This window comes from Neoarius graeffei, chromosome 3 (genome assembly GCF_027579695.1).
Source record: "Neoarius graeffei isolate fNeoGra1 chromosome 3, fNeoGra1.pri, whole genome shotgun sequence".
NCBI lineage: Eukaryota > Metazoa > Chordata > Actinopteri > Siluriformes > Ariidae > Neoarius > Neoarius graeffei.
In genome coordinates this window covers 31,029,009-31,056,477 of record NC_083571.1, presented here as the reverse complement: position 1 = coordinate 31,056,477, position 27,469 = coordinate 31,029,009, and the positions used below count along the sequence as shown (strand labels likewise).

General features: G+C 44.2%; 2 protein-coding genes across 5 annotated transcripts in view; one reads left to right on the top strand and one right to left on the bottom strand.

Annotated features, from left to right (window-relative positions):
* Positions 1 to 17,812, bottom strand: part of primpol (primase and polymerase (DNA-directed)) — a 54,321-nt gene extending 36,509 nt beyond the window's left edge. For all 3 annotated transcript variants that reach the window (XM_060916660.1, XM_060916662.1, XM_060916661.1), the window contains exons 1-5: positions 17,705 to 17,812; positions 14,376 to 14,596; positions 14,157 to 14,251; positions 8,060 to 8,198; positions 201 to 348 (exon numbers count right to left, since the gene is read on the bottom strand). In XM_060916660.1, coding sequence (XP_060772643.1) covers positions 201 to 348; positions 8,060 to 8,198; positions 14,157 to 14,251; positions 14,376 to 14,558 — 565 coding nt within the window. In that variant the 5' untranslated portion in view covers positions 14,559 to 14,596; positions 17,705 to 17,812. The remainder of the gene's footprint in view (positions 1 to 200; positions 349 to 8,059; positions 8,199 to 14,156; positions 14,252 to 14,375; positions 14,597 to 17,704) is intronic.
* Positions 17,813 to 19,742: 1,930 nt separating this feature from the next.
* ncapd3 (non-SMC condensin II complex, subunit D3) overlaps positions 19,743 to 27,469 on the top strand; it is a 92,713-nt gene continuing 84,986 nt past the window's right edge. For both annotated transcript variants that reach the window (XM_060916659.1, XM_060916658.1), the window contains exon 1: positions 19,743 to 19,834. In XM_060916659.1, the coding sequence (XP_060772642.1) occupies positions 19,783 to 19,834 (52 nt within the window). In that variant the 5' untranslated portion in view covers positions 19,743 to 19,782. The remainder of the gene's footprint in view (positions 19,835 to 27,469) is intronic.

Here is a 27,469-nt window from a genome sequence, read left to right as displayed (position 1 = left end):
GACTGCGCCCATGAAAGGACGATGCGAAGTATTACGCCGGGTCTAGGAACGTGAAAAATCCGAAAAATAAATTTCTCCATTCGGAAAACCAGAGATTTTCAAGAGTTGTGTCAAATATCCGGATTTCCGGGTAAATCCGGAAGACTTTCATCCCTGGTCTAACAAATCCCTGTAAACACTCTGCAGTGATCTTCACTCACCAACATGCCGGTTGTCCTTGAACACACAGTTGGGGAGCAGGAAGATGAGATGGCGGCTGAACTTCTCGGCTGTACTGGAGTCCAGATTCAGCACGTCTTTTACCGAGCACTGCAGACTGTACACCTCCTCCAACTTCACACACACATACTAACGTCAAAGAGAAAAACCAAAAAACAAAACCGTGTATCGTTATACCCTTGCTTCAGTGCGTTATTTCCTTGGATGTCTCCTGATATATTTCTCAAACAGGACTGTACACTGTGCTAGAGTTAAAAACACTCATATTATAACTGACAGGATTGGTACGCTGTAACCTGATGCTGCCCATACATATCACCTTGGGTTTTTTATTTTTTAAAATGCATATAGAGCAGCGGCTACAATTATCGACACCTTAACGATCTTTTGGCTGTTGCAAAAGTAGATAAGACTTTCAATACGTAAATTGTGCACGAATAATTACTCAAACTTCCACTGGAGGAAAGAGCCGATTCCTGATTAGTTAGCGCAGGGTTTCCCAAAGTGTGGTGCGCGCACCCCCGGGTGTGCGCGAGCTGCCACTAGGGGGTGCGCAAGATAAAAAATTTAATGGCGATTTTTAACTCTTCGTCTACGCCGTAATGGTTCTGCAGTAGTTTTGATGCCCTTCGCAACAACTTATCTGTGCGAAGCTGGGTTCTCCGCTTTGGCAGCAATTAAAACTAAACATCGGCAAAGACTGGGAGATGTTGAGAAAGATTTGAGGCTGAGACTGTCTTCAATTACCCCAAACATCGGGGAGCTCTGTGCCAAGATGCAGGCCCATCCGTCGCATTAATATTGGTATGTATTTGGCCAAATGGCATTGATCTTGCTAAAAATATATACTGCTACTGAAAATAGGACCTATATAGCCTACTGACCCACCCACCGTCTGTCTGTCTGTCTGTCTGTCTGTCTGTCTCTCTCTCGCTGCAGACTGAGCCGCCAGCGCTGCACTTCACAATCAGATGGATCCTCTTCTCTATCTGTTCCTGATATGCTCCTTAATTGTTGCATCTCTTTAAAATGCATATGTTCATAATTATCATTGCTATTTTTACTGTTATTCTATGTTAACTTTTTTGCAAATTAAATTCACTCTCAATTCATTTTCATAACCTTGTAATGACAGGGTTGTGTTGCTAGTGTTTTAAACACGGATGAAAATCATATCTTTTCCCCATATCTGGCTGGTAGACTCCATGCCTCGATGCGATCTCCCTTTGGAATGAATTTGCGCATTTACCGTGTTGCAACGTTTTAAAACTGTTACATTTCAATCAAATTCTATCTAATTCAAATACGAGAGTGCATAATATGTGATTCGATGTTCTCATTCGAGCACGACGTGCTGCCTTTCTAAGAAAGCTTTGGTGTTTTGTTTTGTTTTTCTTTTCACTTTTGTGGTTTCCTGCAGGTGTGGCAAACAATGTTTATCATCATTTTAGCACGATTAAAGATGCTGCCTTTATAAAAAAGCGTGTGTTTTTTGAAACTGGGGAACTGGGGGTGTGTCAACCTGGTTGGAGTATTGAGGTTTTTCACCTGACGTCACAGGGTCACGTGACGCCCCGGTGTCCGCCATTTTGAACGTCAAGCTAGCTAATGTCAACATAGTACCTAGTATGTTACTGTAGCAACGTTTACGTTCAGTCATTTGGATGACTGTCAAAACCTTTCAGTCTCAAGTTTTTCCTTTACTGGATTTACTAGTTTACTGAGCTAGCGCGCTCCGGGGCAGGCTGGCGCCAGCTAGCCTGCCCCGGAGCGCGCTAGCTGGCGCCAGCCTGCCCCGGAGCGCGCTAGCTGGCGCCAGCCTGCCCCGGAGCGCGCTAGCTCAGTAAACTAGTAAATACAGTACAGGAAAAACTTATAACGGGCCATGTCTCAGACTAAGAAGTTATTTCAATGACATTTAATAACATTTTGTTTATCCTGAGGACCGAAAGTAAATGAAAATGTGAACAAACCTTAGCTGTCAGTGAACAATCCTGGTGGAAGCAGGTAAACGTCGTTCTCTAAGCCTGCTAACCTCTGGCAGTTCAATATCCGGTCGTGAAAACTCCGTCCGGTAAGCCATAAGGGTCACAAATCTATAGATCGTTTATTTTAGACATATATCTAGTTATCTGTTCATTAGAAAAATGAGCCGTGTAGTCCGTCGGTTGAAATTGATCCATTCTGTACATGAGTGCAGCAGTATTCAGCGGTGTTTTTGACCGACAAGATGGCGGTTGTGTACAGGGCTTTGAACCGGAATTTTTTTCCTATTGGTTCGTTCCGAACAGAAACGGAATTTTAACGTTTCCGGTTTTGGGTTCCACCATTAAATAGACGTTCCCGAACCGGTTAGAACAAAAAAATTTCGTTCCCGGAACGGTTAATTACGTTCCCTGTCAGCTGTTTAACAAATGGCTATAAAATTATGTCTCTGTCTCATCCAGCTTAAGCCAAATGTAGGCTAATTCTATTACAACCTTCATTAAATAAGACAAGAAATAATTCAAAACAATTATTATTTCAAATGTTGGCGATTTGGATTCTCAGTATGTCTTCCCAGCTACACAAACAGAAAAAGTGCCAAAAATGAAAGATAATTCGTTGAGTGTGTTACCAAAGGCTAGTCAGGCCCTATAGAGGGCTACCGCATGACGTCACCGCGCCGCGAGATTTTTGTTAGGCGCCATATTGGAAGTACACATCTATGCAAGTACATACATTCATAACAAACTACACCTGAAATGTAGCCAGGGCCGGTTCTGCCCTAATCTGGACCCGGGTGCAACATCGCGCAACCCCCCCCAAAAAAACACCAGTCTAAATCAGGACAACCATCACATAACTATAACTATAAACATTTTATATCAACTATTTTAACTAAATGGGCTATAATAAATAAGCCTGCAGGCAGCCACGGCGGGCCGCCTCAGAAAACTAACCATTTGTCCTACCTTAAAACTCGTTTTGCATTTTCTGCCTCCTTTTTTGTATTTTCGATCCTCCGTTTATTTTCTTTCCTTTTCTGAAAACCCGATTTGTGTCCAGACATTTTGTTCTGCTACCAGCGAACTAACTCGTCAGGTCTCGTCTCTCGAGCCCGCGATGATTCCCGTGGGAAGGGCAACAACTGATACATTTTTACAAACAGCCAATAGGGAGGTTGCATCGTTCAGGCTCTTCTTTGCTCAGACACTCAGTAATGCATTTACTCACTAGCAGTCCACCTTCCCGCTCTCTCCATTCAATCAGCGAACGTCACACAGGAAGTGAACCCCAGCGGGTCATAGAAACTTGCGCAGGAGAAGAATGGCTTTTTTATTTGTAGGCTACAGAAACTTTGAGGAACGAAATAAAAACCGGTATTAACCGGTTACCATTATTTTTAATAAGCGTTTCTGTTCCGGAACATAAAAAATAATAAAGTTTCTGGTTTCGTTTCTGTTCCATGTGAAATAGAAAAAGTTCCCGGTTTTCGTTTTCGTTCCTTGAACCGGTTCAAAGCCCTGGTTGTGTACTTTCCGGTCACGTGACTGCAAGATCTCTATAGGATAGTAAAGATTCTGGTTCACACTCCAGTCCAGAAGGTGGCCGTAATGCACCTAAAAGCTGTTTGCCAACCGCCATAAAAGAAGCTTTACTAATGTAGAAATCCCGCTCTGGTCATTGGTACGCAAGTCTCGCTCCTCCACGAAATCATGGCGTGCCGATCGCGGTTGATGGAGGATTCGTGCTCCGCGCGAGGCTTACGGCTAGTTCCGGGTTCGTCGAACAACATGGGAATGGTGTGGATTTTGCACCAATTACAAGAAATACACGCTAATTCTTGACAATTTCTGTGTTTTTAAAGAAGAAAGTCAAGACATTGGGTTTTATGCAGCCAAGTTTATTGAATCAACATTTTGGCTTTTTTTTTTTTAAACTTTTGGTAGCATATTTTGAGTGCCTTTTTAATTTGGGTCCCTTCAATGTTATCTGTCGCAGGTTTCATGCAATTGAAAGGCTTGTTTGTCCACAGTTATACACCGTTCCACAATTATCGACATCCAGATGATTATTTATATTAAAAAAATAAATAAATTGGTATGTGTGGTATTAAGTTAAAAAAACATTTATTTAAAATTTGTTTTACATACACTTCTATTTAGGGTCGCAGGCAAGCTGGAGCCTATCCCAGCTGACTACGGGCAAAAGGCGGGGTACACCCTGGACAAGTCGCCAGGTCATCACAGGGCTGACACATAGACACACACAACCATTCACACTCACATTCACACCTACGGTCAATTTAGAGTCGCCAGTTAACCTAACCTGCATGTCTTTGGACTGTGGGGGAAACCGGAGCACCCGGAGGAAACCCACGCGGACACGGGGAGAACATGCAAACTCCACACAGAAAGGCCCTCGCCGGCCCCGGGGCTCGAACCCAGGACCTTCTTGCTGTGAGGCAACAGCGCTAACCACTACACCACCGTGCCGCCCCACAAAATATATCTTTTATATAAATATATCAAGTTTCAAGGTTTTTTTTTTTACTGCTTTTAACAATAAACATTGTCGCCAAGCAGCTTTACAGAATTTTAGTGACTTTAAACATGAGCTAATTTCATCCCTAGTCTATCCCCCTCCCCCCAAAAAAACTCCCTCCAATGACATGAAGAAACCGCGAGAGGAACCAGACTCAAAAGCCTAGGTCACAACCGGACGTACGATTTTTGGCGTTTCCCAAATCGCTGCTTTTTTTTTGTTCGTGGAGAAAGACGCACGTTGGCCGTAAGTTTGTCTTGCAACCTGAAAAAAACATAAGCGCCTGTAGAGTTTGTTTGACATGACAAAGAACCTCTGCGGCCAGTCTGCGGCTCGAAAATCAGCACGTCATACGCGCGCCCTCCGTGCGTTTTTTGCACGTAGACCGGCCGTAGGAGCACGTACGGCCGGTTGTGACCGAGGCAAAAAGGGAACTCATCCTCATCTGGGTAATAACAGACAGAGTGATTATAACAGTTTTAACGTGAAGTCAGTTTCGTTGATGTTATAAACTCTTCATTGATGGAAACTTGAGTGCAAAACTGTTCATAACAACTGCAGTCCTAAAGTTAGCAAGTCAACTGCAGTCCTCAGCCATAAAAGCGTTACTGTAAGAGCCCAGAGCGTCCTCCAGGTGTGACTTTCGACTGTCCGTATGGGGCTGTCCTCTACAGGAGGAAATATATCGATGATTACGTAAATGAGGAAGTAATTCTAGCCCTGTGATGACCTGGCGACTTGTCCAGGGTGTACCCTGCCTTTCGCCACTTTTCCACTACCCTTTTTCAGCTCACTTCAGCTCGCTTCAGCTCACTTCAGCCCGACACGGCTCGCGTTTCGACGACCAAAAAACAGCATGACTCAGCTCGCTTCAGCCCTGCTTAGCACCTAAAACTCGCACGGTTTTGGAGTGGGGCTGAAGCGAGCCAAACCGAGCCGAGTGAGGCTGGGGGCGTGAGCAGACACTCCCCTGTGCACTGATTGGTGAGGAGGAGTGTCCTCACATGCCCACACACGCCCCGCGAGCACGCTGGGATCTGTAAACACCGCAAACCCAGAAGAAGAAGAATTACGAATTACGAGAATTTCTGAAGCCTTATGCGCCTCGCCTCATCTATACGCTCTTGCCAGTATCTGTTGGCGTTGTCGGTGACAACAAGCCACAGCACCAAGACCAGCAACACTAACGACTCCATGTTTATTGTTTACTATCCGGGTCGTGAGACTACCGCTTAAAAGGTCACTGATGTCACTGTTTGCGCTGCTTAACGACATCACCTGACGTCCACCCACTTTCGCTAACTCCACCCAAATGTGTCCACCCACTTCCAGCCAGCACGGTTCAGCGCGGTTGTAGTCGAAATGCAACTCCAACAGCCCCGCTCAGCTCGACTCAGCCCGACTCAGCACGGCTCGACTCAGCCCAACTCAGCACGGCACGGCTCAGCCGCGTTTGTAGTGGAAAAGCGGCATAATTCTCATGTTTGTAAACAAATGAGCTGATAATGTTTAACTTGTGTCAGAAAATCTTTTTGTTCCACTAAGTATTTTCGTAGATCACGTTTTGTTAATCATTCGTTGTTGTTTGTATTAATGTTTAGTTTTGTAGTTTACCAATAAATGTCAGCAGGTAATCAACATTGAGACCGCAAGGAAATCCAGGTCAAAGGTCGCATCTCATTCCTCGAACCAAAATATAAAATGTCTACTGATATTGTAATATGTGGTAGATATTTACAACAAACTGCAAAAAATATGCTCTGAATGGAAGAGAAAAATCTGAATATTTCACGCATGTAATTTTTTATATACTAGGAATTTAATTCTGCTCTAATTCTATTCATTGCATTCGGATTCCAAATACTCTAGAAACATTCCATTCTGTTATGAATCAGGAAAAGGAAAAAAAAAAAATCACAGCACTTATTTTTTTTTAAAAGTACTTCATCGACTTCAACAATGTTACACAAAGATCGATCCATAACAGTTGTAAATGTCACTTAATTCCACAGGGTGTCGATAATGGTGGACACTAGCCTGGGAAATCCCATGCTGCTTTGCACAATCGTTCCGATCTGAAAAGACAGCATGGAAACTATGGTCTAAAGGCTCGCCTGAGTTAGGGAGCCAATCAGAGAGTGGGGAGGGGTGGAAAGACGGTGACGCGTACTACTCGACAAACGGAAGCTTGTAGTTTATTTGGGACTGTTGACGGATCACATTTAACATGGCGGCGAGCGATACGAACCAAACTTTCGATCAAGCTTTAGACACTGTTCTGAATAGTTTAGAGCGAAAGTTTGTTTTAAAAAAAGAACAGCGTTTGGCGTTTCAGTCTTTCTTCGCCTCTTCGTCGCTCTAACTACGTCACCGGGTACAACTGCCATGATTGGCCATGGGCTACGTATACGCCCAATGATAGACATTCGCAACGTCCAATAAACGCCCGTTGACAATCGTAAACCACACCTCCCCTACGAGAAATTCAATAGGCGGATTCCAGACCATATTTCACTTGTGATATGGTCTGGTGTTAATCAGACTAGGTGGACACCGGTGAAAATGATCACTATTATCGACACCTCACGTGATTCTCAAACGCGCGTTCAGATCCAAAATGGCGACTGTCAAATGAAAGAGTACGAAACACAGTAGGTTTCGACAAGGAGATCATGAAATATCGGTGAATTTGATCAGTAAAAACATGTCCATGATCTTTCCACCGGGGCGGCACGGTGGTGTAGTGGTTAGCGCTGTCGCCTCACAGCAAGAAGGTTCTGGGTTCGAGCCCCGTGGCCGGTGAGGGCCTTTCTATGCGGAGTTTGCATGTTTTCCCCGTGTCCGCGTGGGTTTCCTCCGGGTGCTCCGGTTTCCCCCACAGTCCAAAGACATGCAGGTTAGGTTAACTGGTGACTCTAAATTGACCATAGGTGTGAATGTGAGTGTGAATGGTTGTCTGTGTCTATGTGTCAGCCCTGTGATGACCTGGCGACTTGTCCAGGGTGTACCCCGCCTTTCGCCCGTAGTCAGCTGGGATAGGCTCCAGCTTGCCTGCGACCCTGTAGAACAGGATAAAGCGGCTAGAGATAATGAGATGAGATAAATAAAAAATTTCCGTCTCCGGTAACGAGCTGCTTCATCAGACGACAAGATCAAAGGGCGAGGCGGGTCTTCCGGTTGATTAATTAACCAATAATAACTGTTGTAACTGAAACGCACCTTTGTAAAATTGTTTTTTTATTGGTAAATCTGAAAAGGTGTCGATAATTATGGACTGTCGATAATTGTAGCCGCCGTCCTATTATGTTTTTACCTGAATCAGTGAAGCCACCATCTTTGTGCCATCCAAGTGTGTATTAGAGGCTACATCAAACTCCAGGTCAAAGTAAAGCTTGCAGACGGCGCCCTCCGGAATCACCTCATAGCAGTGCATCAGCGACTGTCTGTGTGAACTACAGGGACATATTTGATTTCAGTGTCTTGCAAAAGTTTTCATCCCCCTTGGTGTTTGTCCTGTTTTGTCGCATTACAAGCTGGAATTAAAATGGATTGTTGGAGGGTTAGCACCATTTGATTTACACAACATGCCTACAGCTTTAAAGGTGCACATTTTTTTTTTATTGTGACACAAACAATAATTAAGATGAAAAAACAGAAATCTGGAGTGTGCATAAGTATTCACCCTCTTTTGTATGAAACACCTAAATAAGAGCTGCTCCAACCAATTCACTTCATCTCATCTCATTATCTCTAGCCGCTTTATCCTTCTACAGGGTCGCAGGCAAGCTGGAGCCTATCCCAGCTGACTACGGGCGAAAGGCGGGGTACACCCTGGACAAGTCGCCACGTCATCACAGGGCTGACACGTAGACACAGACAACCATTCACACTCACATTCACACCTACGCTCAATTTAGAGTCACCAGTTAACCTAACCTGCATGTCTTTGGACTGTGGGGGAAACCGGAGCACCCGGAGGAAACCCACGTGGACACGGGGAGAACATGCAAACTCCACACAGAAAGGCCCTCGCCGGCCCCGGGGCTTGAACCCAGGACCTTCTTGCTGTGAGGCGACAGCGCTAACCACTACACCACCGTGCCGCCCCAATTCACTTCATAAGTCACATAATTAGTTGATTAAGATCCACCTGTGTGCAATCAAAGTGTCAAATGATCTGTCACATGATGTCTGTATAGACCCCTTCGCAGTAAATGTCATTCATACGAAAGCGGAAATTGCGCGCGCAGCCTGGACCCAAAAAAGACTCAGAAATGCCTAGTTGTTGTGTTTTCGGGTGTCAGAATCGTAGCAGTGATGGGGTTAAAATGTTCAGAATTCCAGCAGGATCTCACCCATTCCAAAAAAATCGCCGACGTCTATGGCTACAAGCCATCAAACGTGTAGACTGGGATGAAAGCACCATCAAAAATGCGCAGGTTTGCAGCGCCCACTTCATCACAGGTAAGATCAGGCTATTTATTAAATCTTTCTTTTTTATTCTTTCTAGTCTTCGTTTATTGATGTAGCAAAATACTTTGGTAACGTTTGTCTGATTAGCTGGGTCATAGTTACACAATGTAATGGATATTGTTAGCATGTTAACTTAGCTTTGCATGCAATTTTGTTTGTAGGAGAGGTCTTGCTTGACTCAAGCAGTCCAGATTTTGTGCCGTCATTATTTGTGTATGCCGAAAATCACAATTTTAAAGCAAGGATGGAAAGGTAAAATTGTGAGCCCTCGCTCTAAATGCCAACTTACGTTGACTGCTCTAACCGAGCTCCCGCCCCGTTCAGTTTCATTTCTGCTCTCTGCCTCTCGCTTTTTACGCAGCTCTGATTTCTCTTAGCTGCACTCTTTACACTATCATTCCTTTCATGCCGTTACCTCCTGCAAATTGCTGTTTAGTGTTGGTATTTGCTGTTGTAGCTAAAGCCACATTGCCATCACATCACTGGCATAATTTGATTAAAACAAAATGAATATGAATGTCCCATTGTTAATCAAGTTGTACATGCCCGCACATAACAATCATATGCGTCTAAAGACTTGTAGGCACGAAGTCTTGTCAATAAGGTATGAGTATATATCTGGCCGTTGTATACCAGGGAACTTACTAACATCGTCCGTCCACTCTTTAATTAAATACGGATCCGGTAGGCGATGTCCGCTTGTTAGAGTTAACTTATTTATGTAGCATTCTAGATCTTGTAACGACAATTGTTTTGCATAATCTGACAGCTCATAATGCCGGTCTATGGGCAGCGCCATTGTTTCTGGGTCCAGGCTGCGCGTGCATCCTGGCAACAGTCGGTTTGTTTACAAACATGCGAAGGGGTCTATAAATCAACCTGTTCTGGAAGGACCCTGACTCTGCAACACTACTAAGCAAGCAACATGAAAACCAAGGAGCCTCCAAACAGGTCAGAGACAACGTTGTGGAGAAGTATAGATCAGGGTCGGGTTATAAAAAATATCCCAAACTCTGAATATCCCACGGGGCACCATTAAATCCATTATAGCAAAATGGAAAGAATATGGCACCACTACAAACCTGACAAGAGAAGGCCACCCACCAAAACTCACAGACCGGGCAAGGAGGGCATTAATCAGAGATGCAACAAAGATGCCAAAGAGAACACTGAAGGAGCTGCAAAGATCCACAGCGGAGATGGGAATATCTGTCCATAGGACCACTTTAAGCCGTACACTCCACAGAGTGGGCGGGGCTTTATGGAAGAGTAGCCAGAAAAAAGCCATTGCTTAAGAAAACACGTTTGGAGTTTGCCCAACAACATGTGGCAGACTCCCCAAACACATGGAAGAAGATTCTCTGGTCAAATGAGACTAAAATTGAACTTTTTGGCCATCATGGGAAATGCTATGTGTGGCGCAAACCCAACACCCTGAGGACACCATTCCTACAGTGAAGCATGGTGGTGGCAGCATCATGCTGTGGGGATGTTTTTCATCTGCAGGGACAGGAAAGCTGGTCAGGACTGAAGGAAAGATAGATGGCACTAAATACAGGGCAATTCTGGAGGAAAACCTGTTTGAGTCGGCCAGAGGTTTGAGACTGGGACGAAGATTCACGTTCCAGCAGGACAATGACCCTAAACATACTGCTAAAGCTACGCTGGAATGGTTTAAAGAGAAACATTTAAATGTCTTGGAATGACCTAGTCAAAGCCCAGACCTCAATCCAATTGAGAATCTGTGACATAACTTGAAGATTGCTGAACACCAACGCAACCCATCTAACTTGAAGGAGTTGGAGCAGTTTTGCCTTGAGGAACGGGCAACAATCCCAGTGGCTAGATGTGCTAAGCTAATAGAGACACACCCCAAGAGACTTTGCTGCAATTACAGCTGCAAAGGTGGCTCTACAAAGTACTGACTTTTTTTTTTTTTGGGGGGGGGGGGGGGGGGGGGGGAGAATACCTATGCACACTCCAGATTTCTGTTTTTTCATCTTAAAGCTAGACAGCCTTTCAATTTCATAAAATCTGTGAAATTTGGTCATCGTGATACGTTTATTTCTGTAATACTCCCAAAAATATCAGAACATTCTGTGGCTGGGAAGTTATTTAATTTCAGGGGATTAAAACAAATAAAGTGCATGAAATCGCTTGCTTTGTGCAGTCAAGCAGACAGAGGAAGTCTGTGTGCGTATGCGCAGATTTACCTTCTTTTGGGTTTTACAGCAGCTGGCACCCACATTGTTGCATTACTGCCATCTACAGGTTTACCTTGACCGTGCACTGACAGTTCCATCATTCTGTCACTAAATGAACAGCTGATCACACCGAGGTGCTCGCTGAGCGCCGAGATTTACTAGTTTGGTCCTGCGTTTCCTTTCCTTTGCATATAATGTAACGTCTTTTCTTCTCGCTTTCCATTACTGTAGTCCAGGGCTGGGCAATTATTTTTTCCATAGGGCCACATGAGAAACAGAAAATTTTGTGGAGGGCCGGACTATAAGGCTGAACTAAATTCTGCATAATATTAATTGTATTTCTTTACATAAAGCAATAAATATCATTGTTTTTACAAGCTGCTAAGAGTCTGGAAAAAACGAGGTTGCCTTACAAAAAATGTCATTTATTCAATCAAATTTCCCAAAACAATGGTTAACAAAATGTGAACGTTTATACTTTTTTTTTTCAGTCACATTCACCCCAAAACACAATAAAGACATCGTAATATTGTCTTTCTACTCCAAATATCAAGCAAGATACATTATATTATAATAATGATGCCCACATTTGTAGTCTAATCACCTCATTTGGTGTTTTTTATTTGTTCAGTGAGAGAAATCTCGTCTCTGTTGGTCTTTAACGAGTGCATCAAAGTCAGGTTGAATGTCTGAGGTGGAGATGCGAAGCACAGCTGACAGATGATCATCAGTCGATTCGGTGTAGGTATCAGATCTACAGATCGGCTCGGGCTCCGGCGCCTGCTAGTGACGTCACGCTATGTGATTGGCTGGACCGTTTGAAGGATGACGTGCAAGTTTGTGGTTGGTCTGGACAAATTACGGAAGTAGTTATCACGGGATTAGGTTTCGTGGAATTTCATGTCGCGCGCATTGCGTTTTTGTTGAACACAACTTCAAAATAAAAGCACTGCACATTCAGTCCATGCATGAGGTAAAATTAGAAAATACGTTTATTTTGTAATTTCTAATTAACCTTACACGGGCCGGTCAGAATGAACCAAAGGGCCGGATGCGGCCCGCGGGCCGGAAAATGCCCAGGTCTGCTGTAGTCGGTCTTTCACGTTTCATTCGCACACTCGCGTCCTCCATTTCCCTCTCCTGTTTCAAATCTGTATCCCACAATGCCTTGTGTGAACGGGTAAAAGCCTACCATGTGATGCATGATGTAGTATCTTAAATTGGGTCATGATGAAGCAGGAAAAAATAGCGGAGAATTTCGGGCCATGTGGCCCTAAATACATTAATTGTTCTATTTAAACGCTAATAAAATTCGAAGTTTGTGATTCGAATTCAGTAGCTTTCGGTCCGCTAAACAAAAATAATCAGGTGTCAGGGAAAATTCTTTTTCTGACCTACATTTGAGAAATCTGAAAGGCAATCTACCTTTAATTATTGTTTGTCAAAATTTAAAAAAATATATGCACTTTAAAGTGGTAGGCATGTTGTGTAAATCAAATGGTGCTAACCCTCCAACAATCTATTTTAATTCCAGCTTGTAATGCGACAAAACAGGACAAACACCAAGGGGGAGGAATGGAGCACTTGCATGTGACGTCACAGCTGATCCAGATTGTGACAGACGCCATCTTGTCGGTCAAACGCCATATTCCGCCTTCTACTTCTACCTTTTCTTCTGGAAATCCCTACTATATACAATTCTACTACAACGGCTGCGGCTACAAGCTCTCCCTACCTGTGCACATTTTTTATGCTTTTTGTGTATTTTTGCGTGTTGTTCGTCTGTACCGGACTTCAATATCCACTACAACCGTATGGACTTACTGGACATTGGTTTCCAGCAGAAAATGACGGTTTGTAGCGATTTCCATCGCATGCACAACATTCCGGACGAGAAAAAAAAAATTCCGGACGAGATAGCGAGACCAGCGGGGTCTCCGTGGATTGTTATCGGAAGCAAAGCGAAGGAGGCGGCGCCGGGAGCGGAAGCAAAAGCGAGGCTGCAGAGCCGGCCTGTTGACTAAGCTCAGAAAACAGCCACTCAAACCTCCACTGCCAAGCCTCTACCTCTCCAACGCCAGATCCATGTAAACAAGACGGACAATTTGGAATTACCTTATTCTATTCTATAATCGGCTGGTCAGTGGTATACTCGATACTTAAGTGACTTACCCATCCAATGAGGATTCTTGTTTACAAGATGCCACATCTGAGTCGCTGACAAATCCTGAATTTCTGTAAAGATAACTGTCCAGAGATTTATAGGCACGCAGTGCTTCACCACTGAACAGCGAGGGAAAGTTAATGAGGTAATCATACACGTCCGGGTATTCCGCTGGCAGTTCAAAATCCGGTCGTGAAAACTCCGTCCGGTAAGCCATAAGGGTCACTAATCTGTAGATCGTTTATTTTAGACATACATCTAGTTATCTGTTCATTAGAAAAATGAGCCGTGTAGTCCGTCGGTTGAAATTGATCCATTCTGTACACGAGTGCAGCAGTATTCAGCGGTGTTTTTGACCGACAAGATGGCGGTTGTATACTTTCCGGTCACGTGACTGCAAGATCTCTATACTTTTGCAAGACAATGTCAACAGTGTAGAAGTCTCGCCACCTGTAGGCAGGGCAGTGCAAGTACACCATCCTGACATTCGGTTCGAGCACGACAGCTGCCTGTCTCCAGACCTGAACATCTACTGAGAAGGTGAAAATGTATATTGTAAATTTTACTACCTGTAGTAGTGCCAGAGCTCAGTGTAGCTGGTAACTAAATAAACCCTCTGTCCTGCATCCGTGCTCTCTTTCTCCAGGGCAAACACATGCACGTCCTGAAAAAAGACGGAAGATGTTTAGGATCACTGGATAAGAAAAGCAAATGTGTGAAATAAATAGTCAGTGCTGTCAGTCAGTGTGCTGTTTCATAGCAGATCTTTTTCCCTCCTCCGTTTCTACCTGTTTACAGTGCTGGCTGAAGGCAATGGCTTCGCTTTGGCGAGGGAACAGCTTCCACACAGAGGACGGCTGCCACGGCCGGGACAAACGAGCTTTATATGGGCAGCTGATGGGGGCGGATTGGTAGGCTTGAGCCCTCTGCTCCACCGCTTTCACTCTGTCCTGCCACTTTGCCTTCATCATCCTCACTAATTTAGTTTAGGACACCAATACGTCTTCCACTGCCACAAAAAAAAAAAGAGAAACATGTTATGACATATAAAACCTACAAAATTTAATGTGCTATTAGGCATATCGGACGCTCGCTGGCCGTGCTGTGAAAATTGTTCATGCAGACACTCATCCGAGTTTCCAAATCTGTCACTGCTTCACTCTTCATAGTATTTTTTTATTGTGAATACTCATTAAAAAAAGCTTATTTCTGCTTTCCAAAGATCTCATTAAGATCTGTTCAGTACTTTGGGAGTAACAGCAGGTTGAAGTTGGTACAACAGAGTAAAAACTCTGCTCGCGGGACGTCGGGAAACTGACGGTGCTTTCCTTTTTGAGTCACGGGAAAGCGGTCAGGCTCGCTTTCTCTCTCTCTTCTGATCGGTTTCCGACGAGATTGATACGAGTAATCAGATAACTGTTATAGGGATGTTCTCTCGCTCTCACTCTTTCTGATGAAAGATTCAGCAAAATTTTCCATCAGCTAGTTTTGACGTTATGCTTCACGGGAGACTTTGAAGTGAGTTTTCACAGCTTTACCTACTTTTTTTTTTTTAAATCAAACTAATTCATGTAAAACGCATAACTATTTTAGAATATAACTGCTGTTGTTTTGATGAAAAATATTGAGATCTTAGTGGTCGGAATGGTATTTTTATAAACCGGAAGTCAGAAACACGAGCGTCAATTTCAGTTCAGTTAATTGGAATTCTTTATTGGATGTGGCTCAGAGTTTTTTCGAGGTTCGCCTTGAAAACTGTGAATATTATTATTATTTCATATAAACATGAGTCAGCCCTACTTTTGAGAAATACAACGGCTGACAGAGCACAAAAAGGGTCTCATCTCATTATCTGTAGCCGCTTTATCCTGTTCTACAGGGTCGCAGGCAAGCTGGAGCCTATCCCAGCTGACTATGGGCGAAAGGCGGGGTACACCCTGGACAAGTCGCCAGGTCATCACAGGGCTGACACATAGACACAGACAACCATTCACACTCACATTCACACCTACGCTCAATTTAGAGTCACCAGTTAACCTAACCTGCATGTCTTTGGACTGTGGGGGAAACCGGAGCACCCGGAGGAAACCCACGCGGACACGGGGAGAACATGCAAACTCCACACAGAAAGGCCCTCGCCGGCCTCGAACCCAGACCTTCTTGCTGTGAGGAGACAGCACTAACCACTACACCACCGTGCCGCCGCACAAAGAGGGTATTAAATCTTATTGTGCACTAATTTATCGGTTCTACCAAATTGACATAATTAATGCTAATGAAATAATACTTTGCATATTGTTTTTACTACATTTTCAAATTTTGTTTTCAGTATAGAACCATCTATGTGCCTGACAATTTCCATGAAAATATCTTGAAAAACGTTATGAAGAAGAAAAAAAACAACAACATTTGATCTCATTGGTTAACAAGGCCCATTTTGGAGCACATGATCCTCATAGAGAATATTACGGCAGTTTTGTAAAAAAATTAAGCCTTTTTTTTTTTCAATCTTTGATTTGTAATCTCAAGAACGGATAAACAGATTTTAATTCCGTAAAAAGTATGTTCTGCATTCAATTCTGAATCCAATGAGAGCAGTTTCAAGCAATTTGGATTGAATTTAAATTTTCACCTAATATGCCGTGTGTGTGTGTTATACTGAATAACAGCACAATTAACACCTAAAGTCTTCCACGTGTCTCACACAGAACTGAGATTTGTGTAAACATGTTAGTGTGTCCAATCTAAATAGAGTTTCAGGTGATTTGACCAAACCTGCATCTCTATATACTTAATTACATTCCACTAAATTCTAGATGGGGCGGCACGGTGGTGTAGTGGTTAGCGCTGTCGCCTCACAGCAAGAAGGTCCTGGGTTCGAGCCCCGTGGCCGGCGAGGGCCTTTCTGTGTGGAGTTTGCATGTTCTCCCCGTGTCCGCGTGGGTTTCCTCCGGGTGCTCCGGTTTCCCACACAGTCCAAAGACATGCAGGTTAGGTTAACTGGTGACTGGTTGTCTATGGTGGTGTTTACATTAGACCATATCAGCAGATCATCAGATTAACGTTTTTAAAACGATTTGCGTGCACACAGCAACACCAATACACGGCTCCGCAGGCATCCTGCGCTCCAAATCACTCCGCCCTGAACAGCGAGTGCCCTCTGGAGGGTGCGCACTCCGGCCCTGCGCAGCTCACAGAGAGCGCGAGTGAAGCGCACGAGCAGTGATTCGGGACTGAGCCGCTGTGTGTGTGATCCCAGCGCATATCACTTACCACTTGCAAGTAGAAGGATGGCAAGCCTAAAGACAATCATAACTACACAATGGGCAGTATTTGCATCAGTATTTTCATACTTTTATACTCTTTAATGAAAGGTGATACAAGGCGGAAGTCCGCGCCGTTTTTCAGCAGTCGCGTCACATGACCAACGCCAGCGAATCAGGAAGGTGGATGTCACAGTGACGTTGTCCAATGACGACGCCAGCTAGAGCTCAGCACAGCGTATCCGCGTATTCTGAATGTTTACACAGCACCGGAGCTGACACGATCTGGATTGAATACGTGGACCCTGGCGGATTCCCGTTTCCCGGCGTTTTAACGTAAACGGACAGTGCATCCGCGAAGAAAACGAGACAGATACGGTCTAATGTAAACTTGGCCTAAGTGTCAGCCCTGTGATGACCCGGCGACTTGTCCAGGGTGTACCCCGCCTTTCGCCCGTAGTCAGCTGGGATAGGCTCCAGCTTGCCTGCGACCCTGTAGAACAGGATAAAGCGGCTACAGATAATGAGATGAACGAGAATGAGAAAATTCTTGACCTTTCCAAAATGGCGGACGCGTTGACGTGACGCGGAAGTTATAACACCCGCTAAATCACGTGTCCTGTTTTGTCTCCTCCCTCCCGGAAAGCTAACGTCGCCCAAACGTGACAATATACCGTCTTATGGCTAGTTCAAGCATACTGACAACTTTTATGAAGTATGAAGTATTAGTTTCACCTCTAAAATCTCCAGACTCAGGCTTGAAAGACGTGTTGCGAGAATAATGTCACACGCGATAGATAAATAAATAAAATCACATAGTAATACATACTAATAAACTAACTATTAATACTTACCGTCTTTTTTCCTAAAATATAGAGTTTGTCATATTTCAGAATTTTGCGACACCACATTGACTTCTCGGTTGCGACTCTGACCAACTGTCACGCGCCTGTGTTTAGATATTCGCGGGCCGCAGTGCATGCCGGGAAAACATGCACTGGTATTATGGTTGCCAGGTTGAGTTTTTCTAAAAACATTGCATCAATTTCATATAATTCAAATACGTTTGTTTGTTTGTTTGTTTGTTTTTGTTTCTTGTTTCATTTCATTTTATTTCTTTATTCTCTAGTTTTAAATCCACTCATTTTTGTCTCCTGCTTCTATTTACCCTGTACATACAGTATTTACTCCCATTCTTTTTTCCTTTTAACAAACAAGACATTTTATCATCTCTCTCCAGTTTTATTTCTTCTTTTGTTTGTTTTTATTTCTTTTGCTTTAATTTATGCTCACTCACTTTCTACTTAATCTCGTGCTTTTTTGTTTTTTTTTAATTCTCTCAATTTTCTTCTTTTATCAATGACTATTTTATATACGTTTTTGGCTGTTGCAATTTATTCTTAGTTTGCTTTTACTCATCTTGTTCCTTTATAGTTTCGGTTATGATTTATTTTTTTCCCATTTTTAAATTTATTTATTCCCGTTCTTTTTTCCTTTTACGTAACTGTTCTGATCTTTTTTTTATTTAGTTTATTGTATATTAGACTTTAAACTCTGGTTTGTAAAACAGACTGTTTTGTCAGACATAAGAAATTATTTCTTTTTATTTTACTTTTTATTCTCCTTCACTGGGGAGCTTGAATGGCAGCCTGGAATGTAATAATAATAATAATAATACCACTTTGGGCTACCACTTTGTCGTGATGGTGGGCCTTGCGTGCCTTGAAGATCTTGAGAAGGATGCTGGTGGGAGCAAATGCTCCTATAGGTTGAAGGTGAGAGGCCAGACGAAGAGTAGTCCAATACCCTATGGCCAAGAAATACCGGGTTGGTACCAGGCGGGGCGTAGCCATGTCTTATGGGTAGGAGGGGTCCATTAATCTTGGTTGATTTGGTGTCTCAATAAAAATACCAGTTGGTGGTAACATTAAAACTCTGTTATGAGTGAAATGTCCATCCATCCATCCATCCATTATCTGTAGCCGCTTTATCCTGTTCTACAGGGTCACAGGCAAGCTGGAGCCTATCCCAGCTGACTACGGGCGAAAGGCGGGGTACACCCTGGACAAGTCGCCAGGTCATCACAGGGCTGACACATAGACACAGACAACCAGTCACACTCACATTCACACCTACGGTCAATTTAGAGTCACCAGTTAACCTAACCTGCATGTCTTTGGACTGTGGGGGAAACCGGAGCACTCGGAGGAAACCCACGCGGACACGGGGGGAACATACAAACTCCGCACAGAACACCACCATGCCGCCCTAAACATGGGTTCCCTTTTGGGTGCTCTAATTTTCTGTTAGAATTTGGTAAAGAAAAAAAATTTCTTAATAATTTCATTTTCTCAATTATTCGAGGGCGGCACGGTGGTGTAGTGGTTAGCGCTGTCGCCTCACAGTAAGAAGTTCCGGGTTCAAGCCCCGTGGCCGGCGAGGGCCTTTCTGTGTGGAGTTTGCATGTTCTCCCTGTGTCCGCGTGGGTTTCCTCCGGGTGCTCCGGTTTCCCCCACAGTCCAAAGACATGCAGGTTAGGGTAACTGGTGACTCTAAATTGACCGTAGGTGTGAATGTGAGTGTGAATGGTTGTCTGTGTCTATGTGTCAGCCCTGTGATGACCTGGTGACTTGTCCAGGGTGTACCCCGCCTTTCGCCCGTAGTCAGCTGGGATAGGCTCCAGCTTGCCTGCGACCCTGTAGAACAGGATAAAGCGGCTAGAGATAATGAGATGAGATGAATTATTCGAGTAAATAACTGTAATAATGATCACAACAATCTCTATTATGGTGATGAGATCTTTTCAGTGGATGAGATGACCCAATCTGGCAACCCTGCCAGATTCCACCAGCGCGCAGGCGCAGTGCATGTCAGGAAGAAGGGGCTGGAACGCTGAAAATAGAGCTGAGCGCGCGCGGGTTTGAAGGGAAAGATGGCGTTCCTGCACGCTGTAGAGCTGCTGAAGTTAAACACTCTGCCGACCGGTACGATTTTATTCTTATTACATTTAATAAAAGCTTTTAAAGTTGTCTAATTTCCGCCAGAAGAGCACTGAGTCAGGTTGAGAGTGAGTTTATTCGTCCAAAACAATGCTAACACAGCACTTAGCTCATTAGTACAGCAGGATATACAATATGTATAGAATTCTCTGGCTGAATAACAGCCTGTAGAAATATATAAACTCAGTTAAATGTATTTTACAGAAACCGAGATGTCGGTTCAACTGCAAATCACTGGGTCCTCCCTGTAGAAGTGCACTAGTTAGGGCTTAAAGCTCGTAGGCAAGGGAATGTAGAATATCAACTTTTTATTTTCGAGAAGAACGACCCCCCCAAAAAAAGCGAATTCAATCTTCCTGGTGTCTGATTTGCACCCTAAAGTTGAATAAAATGCTTTCAATAGACTGTTTTGCCTAATTTCCGAGGGGTTGTTTCCATCTCGCTTATGCGCACTTTGACCGCCAGGGGGCAGTCGTCGTGACGTCATTCAAGCCAAACCGACCGGAAGCAGCTCTGTGTTTACTTGTGAACCGAGCACACGTGTCCGGACTCCGGTTGTGCAAAATGTCTGAAAGCGATTTTGAAGTACACTACCGTTCAAAAGTTTGGGGTCACCCAGACGATTTTGTGTTTTCCATGAAAAGTCACACTTTTATTTCCCACCATAAGTTGTAAAATGAATAGAAAATATAGTCAAGACATTTTTCTGGCCATTTTGAGCATTTAATCGACCCCACAAATGTGATGCTCCAGAAACTCAATCTGCTCAAAGGAAGGTCAGTTTTATAGCTTCTCTAAAGAGCTCAACTGTTTTCAGCTGTGCTAACATGATTGTACAAGGGTTTTCTAATCATCCATTAGCCTTCTGAGGCAATGAGCAAACACATTGTACCATTAGAACACTGGAGTGAGAGTTGCTGGAAATGGGCCTCTATACACCTATGGAGATATTGCACCAAAAACCACACATTTGCAGCTAGAATAGTCATTTACCACATTAGCAATGGATAGAGTGGATTTCTGATTAGTTTAAAGTGATCTTCATTGAAAAGAACAGTGCTTCTCATCTCATTATCTCAAGCCGCTTTATCCTGTTCTACAGGGTCGCAGGCAAGCTGGAGCCTATCCCAGCTGACTACGGGCGAAAGGCAGGGTACACCCTGGACAAGTCACCAGGTCATCACAGGGCTGACACATATGGCCCTTTTCCACTACCCTTTTTCAGCTCGCTTCAGCTCACTTCAGCCCGACACGGCTCGCGTTTCGACTACCAAAAACCAGCACGACTCGGCTCGCTTCAGCCCTGCTTAGCCCCCAAAACTCGCACAGTTTTGGAGTGGGGCTGAAGCGAGCCAAACCGAGCTGAGTGAGGCTAGGGGCGTGAGCAGACACTCCCCTGTGCACCGATTGGTGAGGAGGAGTGTCCTCACATGCCCACACACGCCCCGCGAGCACGCTGGGATCTGTAAACACCGTAAACCCAGAAGAAGAAGAATTACGAATTATGAGAATTTCTGAAGCCTTATGCGCCTCGCCTCATCTATACGCTCTTGCCAGTATCTGTTGGCGTTGTCGGTGACAACAAGCCACAGCACCAAGACCAGCAACACTAACGACTTCATGTTTATTGTTTACTATTCAGGTCGTGAGACTACCGCTTAAAAGCTCACGGATGTCACTGTTTGCGCTGCTTAACGACATCACCTGACGTCCACCCACTTTCGCTAACTTCACCCAATGTGTCCACCCACTTCCAGCCCGCACGGTTCAGCGCGGTTGTAGTCGAAATGCAACCCCAACAGCCCCGCTCAGCACGGCACGGCTCAGCCCGACTCAGCCGCGTTTGTAGTGGAAAAGCGGCAATAGACACAGACAACCATTCACACTCACATTCACACCTACGGTCAATTTAGAGTCACCAGTTAACCTAACCTGCATGTCTTTGGACTGTGGGGGAAACCGGAGCACCCGGAGGAAACCCACGCGGACACGGGGAGAACATGCAAACTCCACACAGAAAGGCCCTCGCCGGCCACGGGGCTCGAACCCGGACCTTCTTGCTGTGAGGCGACAGTGCTAACTGCTACACCACCGTGCCGCCCCAGAACAGTGCTTTTCTTTCAAAAATAAGGACATTTCAAAGTGACCCCAAACTTTTGAACGGTAGTGTAGGAACTCTCCAAATTAAATCTCGAAGTGAAACCAGATGTGAATGTGGCTCACTGGTTTGACCGTGCAGTCCACATTAGCCTGCCATCCACGTAATTATACTATTCATAACCGAGTGAGGAAATATCCCTTTGTCTCATTTCCACAATGATTGTTCAGAATTCTTGACTTGTCAGTTGCAAGCAAAAGTAAAAATGTTTCCCTCCAATCCTCTCCTTTTTTCTGTCAGGTTTTATAGCAGTTTACAGGCAAAGTGTATTACCGCCATCTAGTGGACATATTCATGTTCGCAGCCACGTTTAGCACACCTAATGGCCCTTTTCCACTACCCTTTCTCAGCTCACTTCAGCCCGACACGGCTCGCGGTTCGACTACCTCAGAGCAGCACGACTCAGCTCGCTTCAGCCTTCATACATGTCAGCCTTTGGTCAATCAAACCTGTATAACCAACCTCCAAAATCCGTATTTCCCTTATAAAATCCGTATAAGATGCAAATTAAAATAATTTACCTAAAATTTGAATGATAATGCTGCGTTCATGTGCTATGGGAATTATGGTAAATACCAAACGCCGACATGGGAAGTACACATGAACGCCCCCTCTTGTGGTATTTTCCACTGGGCAACTCGTAGAAAATTTTGATACACGAGTTGCCGAGATGAGATGAATTTTAACCTTTTCAACATGGCGGCGAGCGGTACAAGACACTTGAATGTTAAGCATTGTACGCTACTAAAGTTTTTTTTTTACTAGTACTAGTGGGTAGTTTTTGGTGTCTATGCAATGTTGCGTCATTAACAAGTGTAATATAATACGTTAGAAATCCGTTTCCTTTAAAAATGTGTTGTTATGGTTTGTTTTTACCTATCCAGAGCAGACGCTATTGCTAACGATAGCTAACTAACTATTGCTAACTTGAATCTGGTCCACCATCTTTAATTTGTCAACAACAACAAAAGCATGTGAACACAACACACTGGTAAATACCACTTCCCAACTGGAAAATATCATCTTCCCATAGCACATGAACACAGCATAATTAACAATGATATATCCCAGTTACTTTTTATTCAATATTAATAACAGTAAACCTTCAGAATGAATACAAAGCTCCAATGTTTGACAAAAACACAAAGTGTTATCAGCGTAGTTACAAAGGAAATACTTCGTTGTTTGGAGACAGGTTTCACCGAGCGGCTATTATGCGTGAGACTTCATATTAGCCACAAAGTCAGGAAAATCTGTTCGTAAAATTACGTTATAATGACCAAATACAATGAAAAGTATTTTTCCAGTCTCGCCTGTGAAAGGTAATCCCATGTGATCTCGTTTGGACGGCAAACCTGTTAGTACAGTTAAACGCAGCACATGAATGAGGCATCTTTATTCTCAGCTACTGTCTAGACCAGGGGTGTCCAAACTGATCCATAAAGGGCCTTGTGGCTGCAGGTTTTCATTCCAGCCATGCAGCAGCACACCTAACTTGGCTCATTCAATCAACTGAACTGTCTTCACACAGTCAAATACTTGCAGCCACACCCACCCTTGATTAAAGGGTGGGTGTGTCAGTTGATTGAATGAGCCAAGTCAGGTGTGCTGCTGCATGGCTGGAATGAAAACCTGCAGCCACATGGCCCTTTATGGATCAGTTTGGACACCCCTGGTCTAAACGCTATACCAGAGACGGTTGAAGAATCTCCACTTTGCCACGTCCAATATGGCGGTGAGGATGACGTATGATTCTACGCAGAAGGCGGCGTCTATGTTTATATGTCTCTGACTTCCCGGTTGGCGGGATTCTCGCAATGCGGTGTGCGCATGATCAAAAGTGGAACGAAGTCTCGCTACCACAAGATAACGCGCGATTTCATAAGACTCTTTACTGGCTGTCTGTAGTGTACAGTACGTTTGTAAGTGTTATGCGCTCATTGTGGGAATTGATTATAGCTCTAAATAAATATTGAAGTTTTTTTTAAAGAATCTGTTTAACTTTATTTATACGCCCGTATACTATGTTTATTGAATCAAATCCGTATAAAATACGGACATTCCGTATAGGTTGACCTGTATGAGCCTTACTCAGCACCCAAAACTCGCACGGTTTTGGAGTGGGGCTGAAGCGAGCCAAACCGAGCCGAGTGGGGCTAGGGGCGTGAGCAGACACTCCCCTGTGCACTGATTGGTGAGGAGGAGTGTCCTCACATGCCCACACACGCCCCGTGAGCACGCTGGGATCTGTAAACACCGTAAACCCGGAAGAAGAATTACGAATTACGAGAATTTCTGAAGCCTTATACGCCTCGCCTCATCTATACGCTCTTGCCAGTATCTGTTGGTGTTGTCGGTGACAACAAGCCACAGCACCAAGACCAGCAACACTAACGACTCCATGTCCTCCATGTTTATTGTTTACTATCCGGGTCGTGAGACTACCGCTTAAAAGATCACTGACGTCACTGTTTGCGCCGCTTAACGACATCACCTGACGTCCACCCACTTTCGCTAACTCCACCCAATGTGTCCACCCACTTCAAGCCAGCATGGTTCAGCGCGGTTGTAGTCGAAATGCAACTCCAACAGCCCCGCTCAGCTCGACTCAGCCCAACTCAGCCGCGTTGGTAGTGGAAAAGCGGCATAAGTTTCGACTCTTACCCTGTCCACGCTAGGGATTTTGTACCGATACAAAACTACTTTTGTACTGCAACACCTGTCCACACTAGCAACTATACCGGTACTGTAGCGGTATAACTGTATCGGTACAAAACCCACAAATGTATGGGTTTCATACCAGTGCAGTATCGGTACTGTAGCGCTTCGCTGTAGTGTGGACAGATGAAGCGGCTCTGTATCGATAGAAATATAATGCGCATGCGAAAACAAAACGACCGTGGAGCTACATGGAGCAAAGAAAGTGGGGAGAAAGGGAGAGGGGGGGGAAAGAGAGAGGAAGAAAGGAGGAAGAGGGGAAAAGGGAGGGGAAGAGAAGGAAAGAGGGAGAAAGGGAGGGGAAGAGGGAGAAAGGGAGGGGGGAGAAAGGGAGATTCGTTTTCTTTCTTTCTCAACTGCCTCGCGCGTTTTATACGATTCGACTGAATAAATGACCACCAGAAATACAGACTGTACATTGACAACAAAAAGCACACACACGTTGTTTCATCCGCCATATATTCTCGGAAGGAAGTTACTCAGTAACCACGGAAACATTTCGTGCACGCGCATTTCAACTACCGTGAAAGAAAACCGCAAACATTTCTCGCTAGTGTGGACAGATGCACTAAACTGTACCGGTATACTTTGTATCGATACAGTTATACCACTATCGTACCGGTATAAGTGTGAACACAGCATCCATCTACTGGGCTGAGGTGTGATCTCAGGGATATTAAATCATAGATCTCATCTCAGGCTTGCAGGCAAGCTGGAGCCTATCCCAGCTGACCATGGGCGAAAGGCGGGGTACACCCTGGACAAGTCGCCAGGTCATCACAGGGCTGACACATAGACACAGACAACCATTCACACTCACATTCACACCTACGGTCAATTTAGAGTCACCAGTTAACCTAACCTGCATGTCTTTGGACTGTGGGGGAAACCGGAGCACCCGGAGGAAACCCACGCGGACACGGGGAGAACATGCAAACTCCACACAGAAAGGCCCTCGCCGGCCACGGGGCTCGAACCCAGGACCTTCTTGCTGTGAGGCGACAGCGCTAACCACTACACCACCATGCTGAAATCATACATGTGTTCATTAAAAAAAAACCGTTGTGGAATGTCGCCAACTTGTTCATTCCATGCCTAGAAGACTTGGTGCTGTCATTAAAAATCATGGAGGCCATACAAAGTACTAGATTAGATAAAACTTTATTGATCCCTTTGGCCGGGTTCCCTCAGGGAAATTAAGATTCCAGCAGCATCATTACAGATAAACAGAGAAAAGAAATAGAGAAAACTTCTAGATAAATTAAAATAAATTAAGTATTTACATATACAAATATAAAAAGAAGATATGGGGAAGAGGGGAAGGAGGGAAAGAAAAAAAAAAGGGGGGGGGTGGCAGGAGAGATATTGCACTTTATATTGCACATTGTCCGGTATTGCTTATTGTTAGGCTAGGCTACTGCTCCTTCCCGTCCTCTGTCCTCCTGTTACCCCTCCTCCCCCCCCAGAGAGGAGTTGTACAGTCTGATGGCGTGAGGGACAAAGGAGTTTTTGAGTCTGTTCGTCCTGCACTTGGGAAGGAGCATTTTGTCACTGAACAGGCTCCTCCGGTTGCTGATGACGGTGTGCAGAGGGTGACTGGCATCGTCCATGATGTTCAATAGTTTGTCCATAGTCCTCTTCTCTGCCACCGTCGCCAGAGAGTCCAGCTTCATGCCGACCACAGAGCCGGCCCGCCTGATCAGTTTGTCCAGCCTGGATGTGTCCTTCTTGGATGTGCTGCCCCCCCAGCACACCACGGTGTAAAACAGGACACTGGCGACCACAGACTGATGGAACATCCACAGGAGTTTCCTGCAGATGTTAAAGGACCGCAGCCTCCTCAGGAAGTACAGCCTGCTCTGTCCCTTCCTGTATAAGTGTTTGGTGTTGCAAGTCCAGTCCAGCTTGCTGTCCAGCCACAGCCTGAGGTACTTGTAGGAATCCACAGCCTCCACCTCGACTCCCTCGATCAGAACTGGTCGTGACCTATGGAGGAATTTTTGTTGTGGGGTTTACTCATTTTTGCACCAGCCTAATTTGAGTAAAACTGAAATGTGTAATCTAAGTTATATTATTAACCTTACTTTCATGTTATAAGTTAAACAGATGTTATATTAAACTTTGTCTTGTCAACATTTTGGAAATTGTTCGTGTTCACTGAGATATTGTTTAAAATGTTACTTTTCAAAGCGGGTGGACTCATTTACGCTGAGCACTGTAGGAAAACGGTCCCAAAATGGAGAAAAGCGACCCTCAAGACATCAAAATGATCACATCTCGTCCGCAGGATCTTGTTCTTGCGAGACAGAGGAAAATACCGTGCACATTAAAAAAAAAAAACAACTTGAAAATTTCAGATCACTTTGCAGTCCGCACCTTTTAAAGAGCAATAATGAAAGAGTAATTTTCTTTTTCCACTTAACTGGCTAGTTTGTATTGCAGCCAGGGACATAATTATTATTTTAATGATAATTATAATTACGACCATAATGATCACATTTTAAACACCTAAAGCGCTTTACAGTGTGAAGTTTTTCCAAAAAAAAAACCCGAACAGAAATACAATTCAGTCAAATTGTACAACCCCGATTCCAAAAAAGTTGGGAGAAAGTACAAATTGTAAATAAAAACGGAATGCAATAATTTACAAATCTCAAAAACTGATATTGTATTCACAATAGAACATAGACAACATATCAAATGTCGAAAGTGAGACATTTTGAAATTTCATGCCAAATATTGGC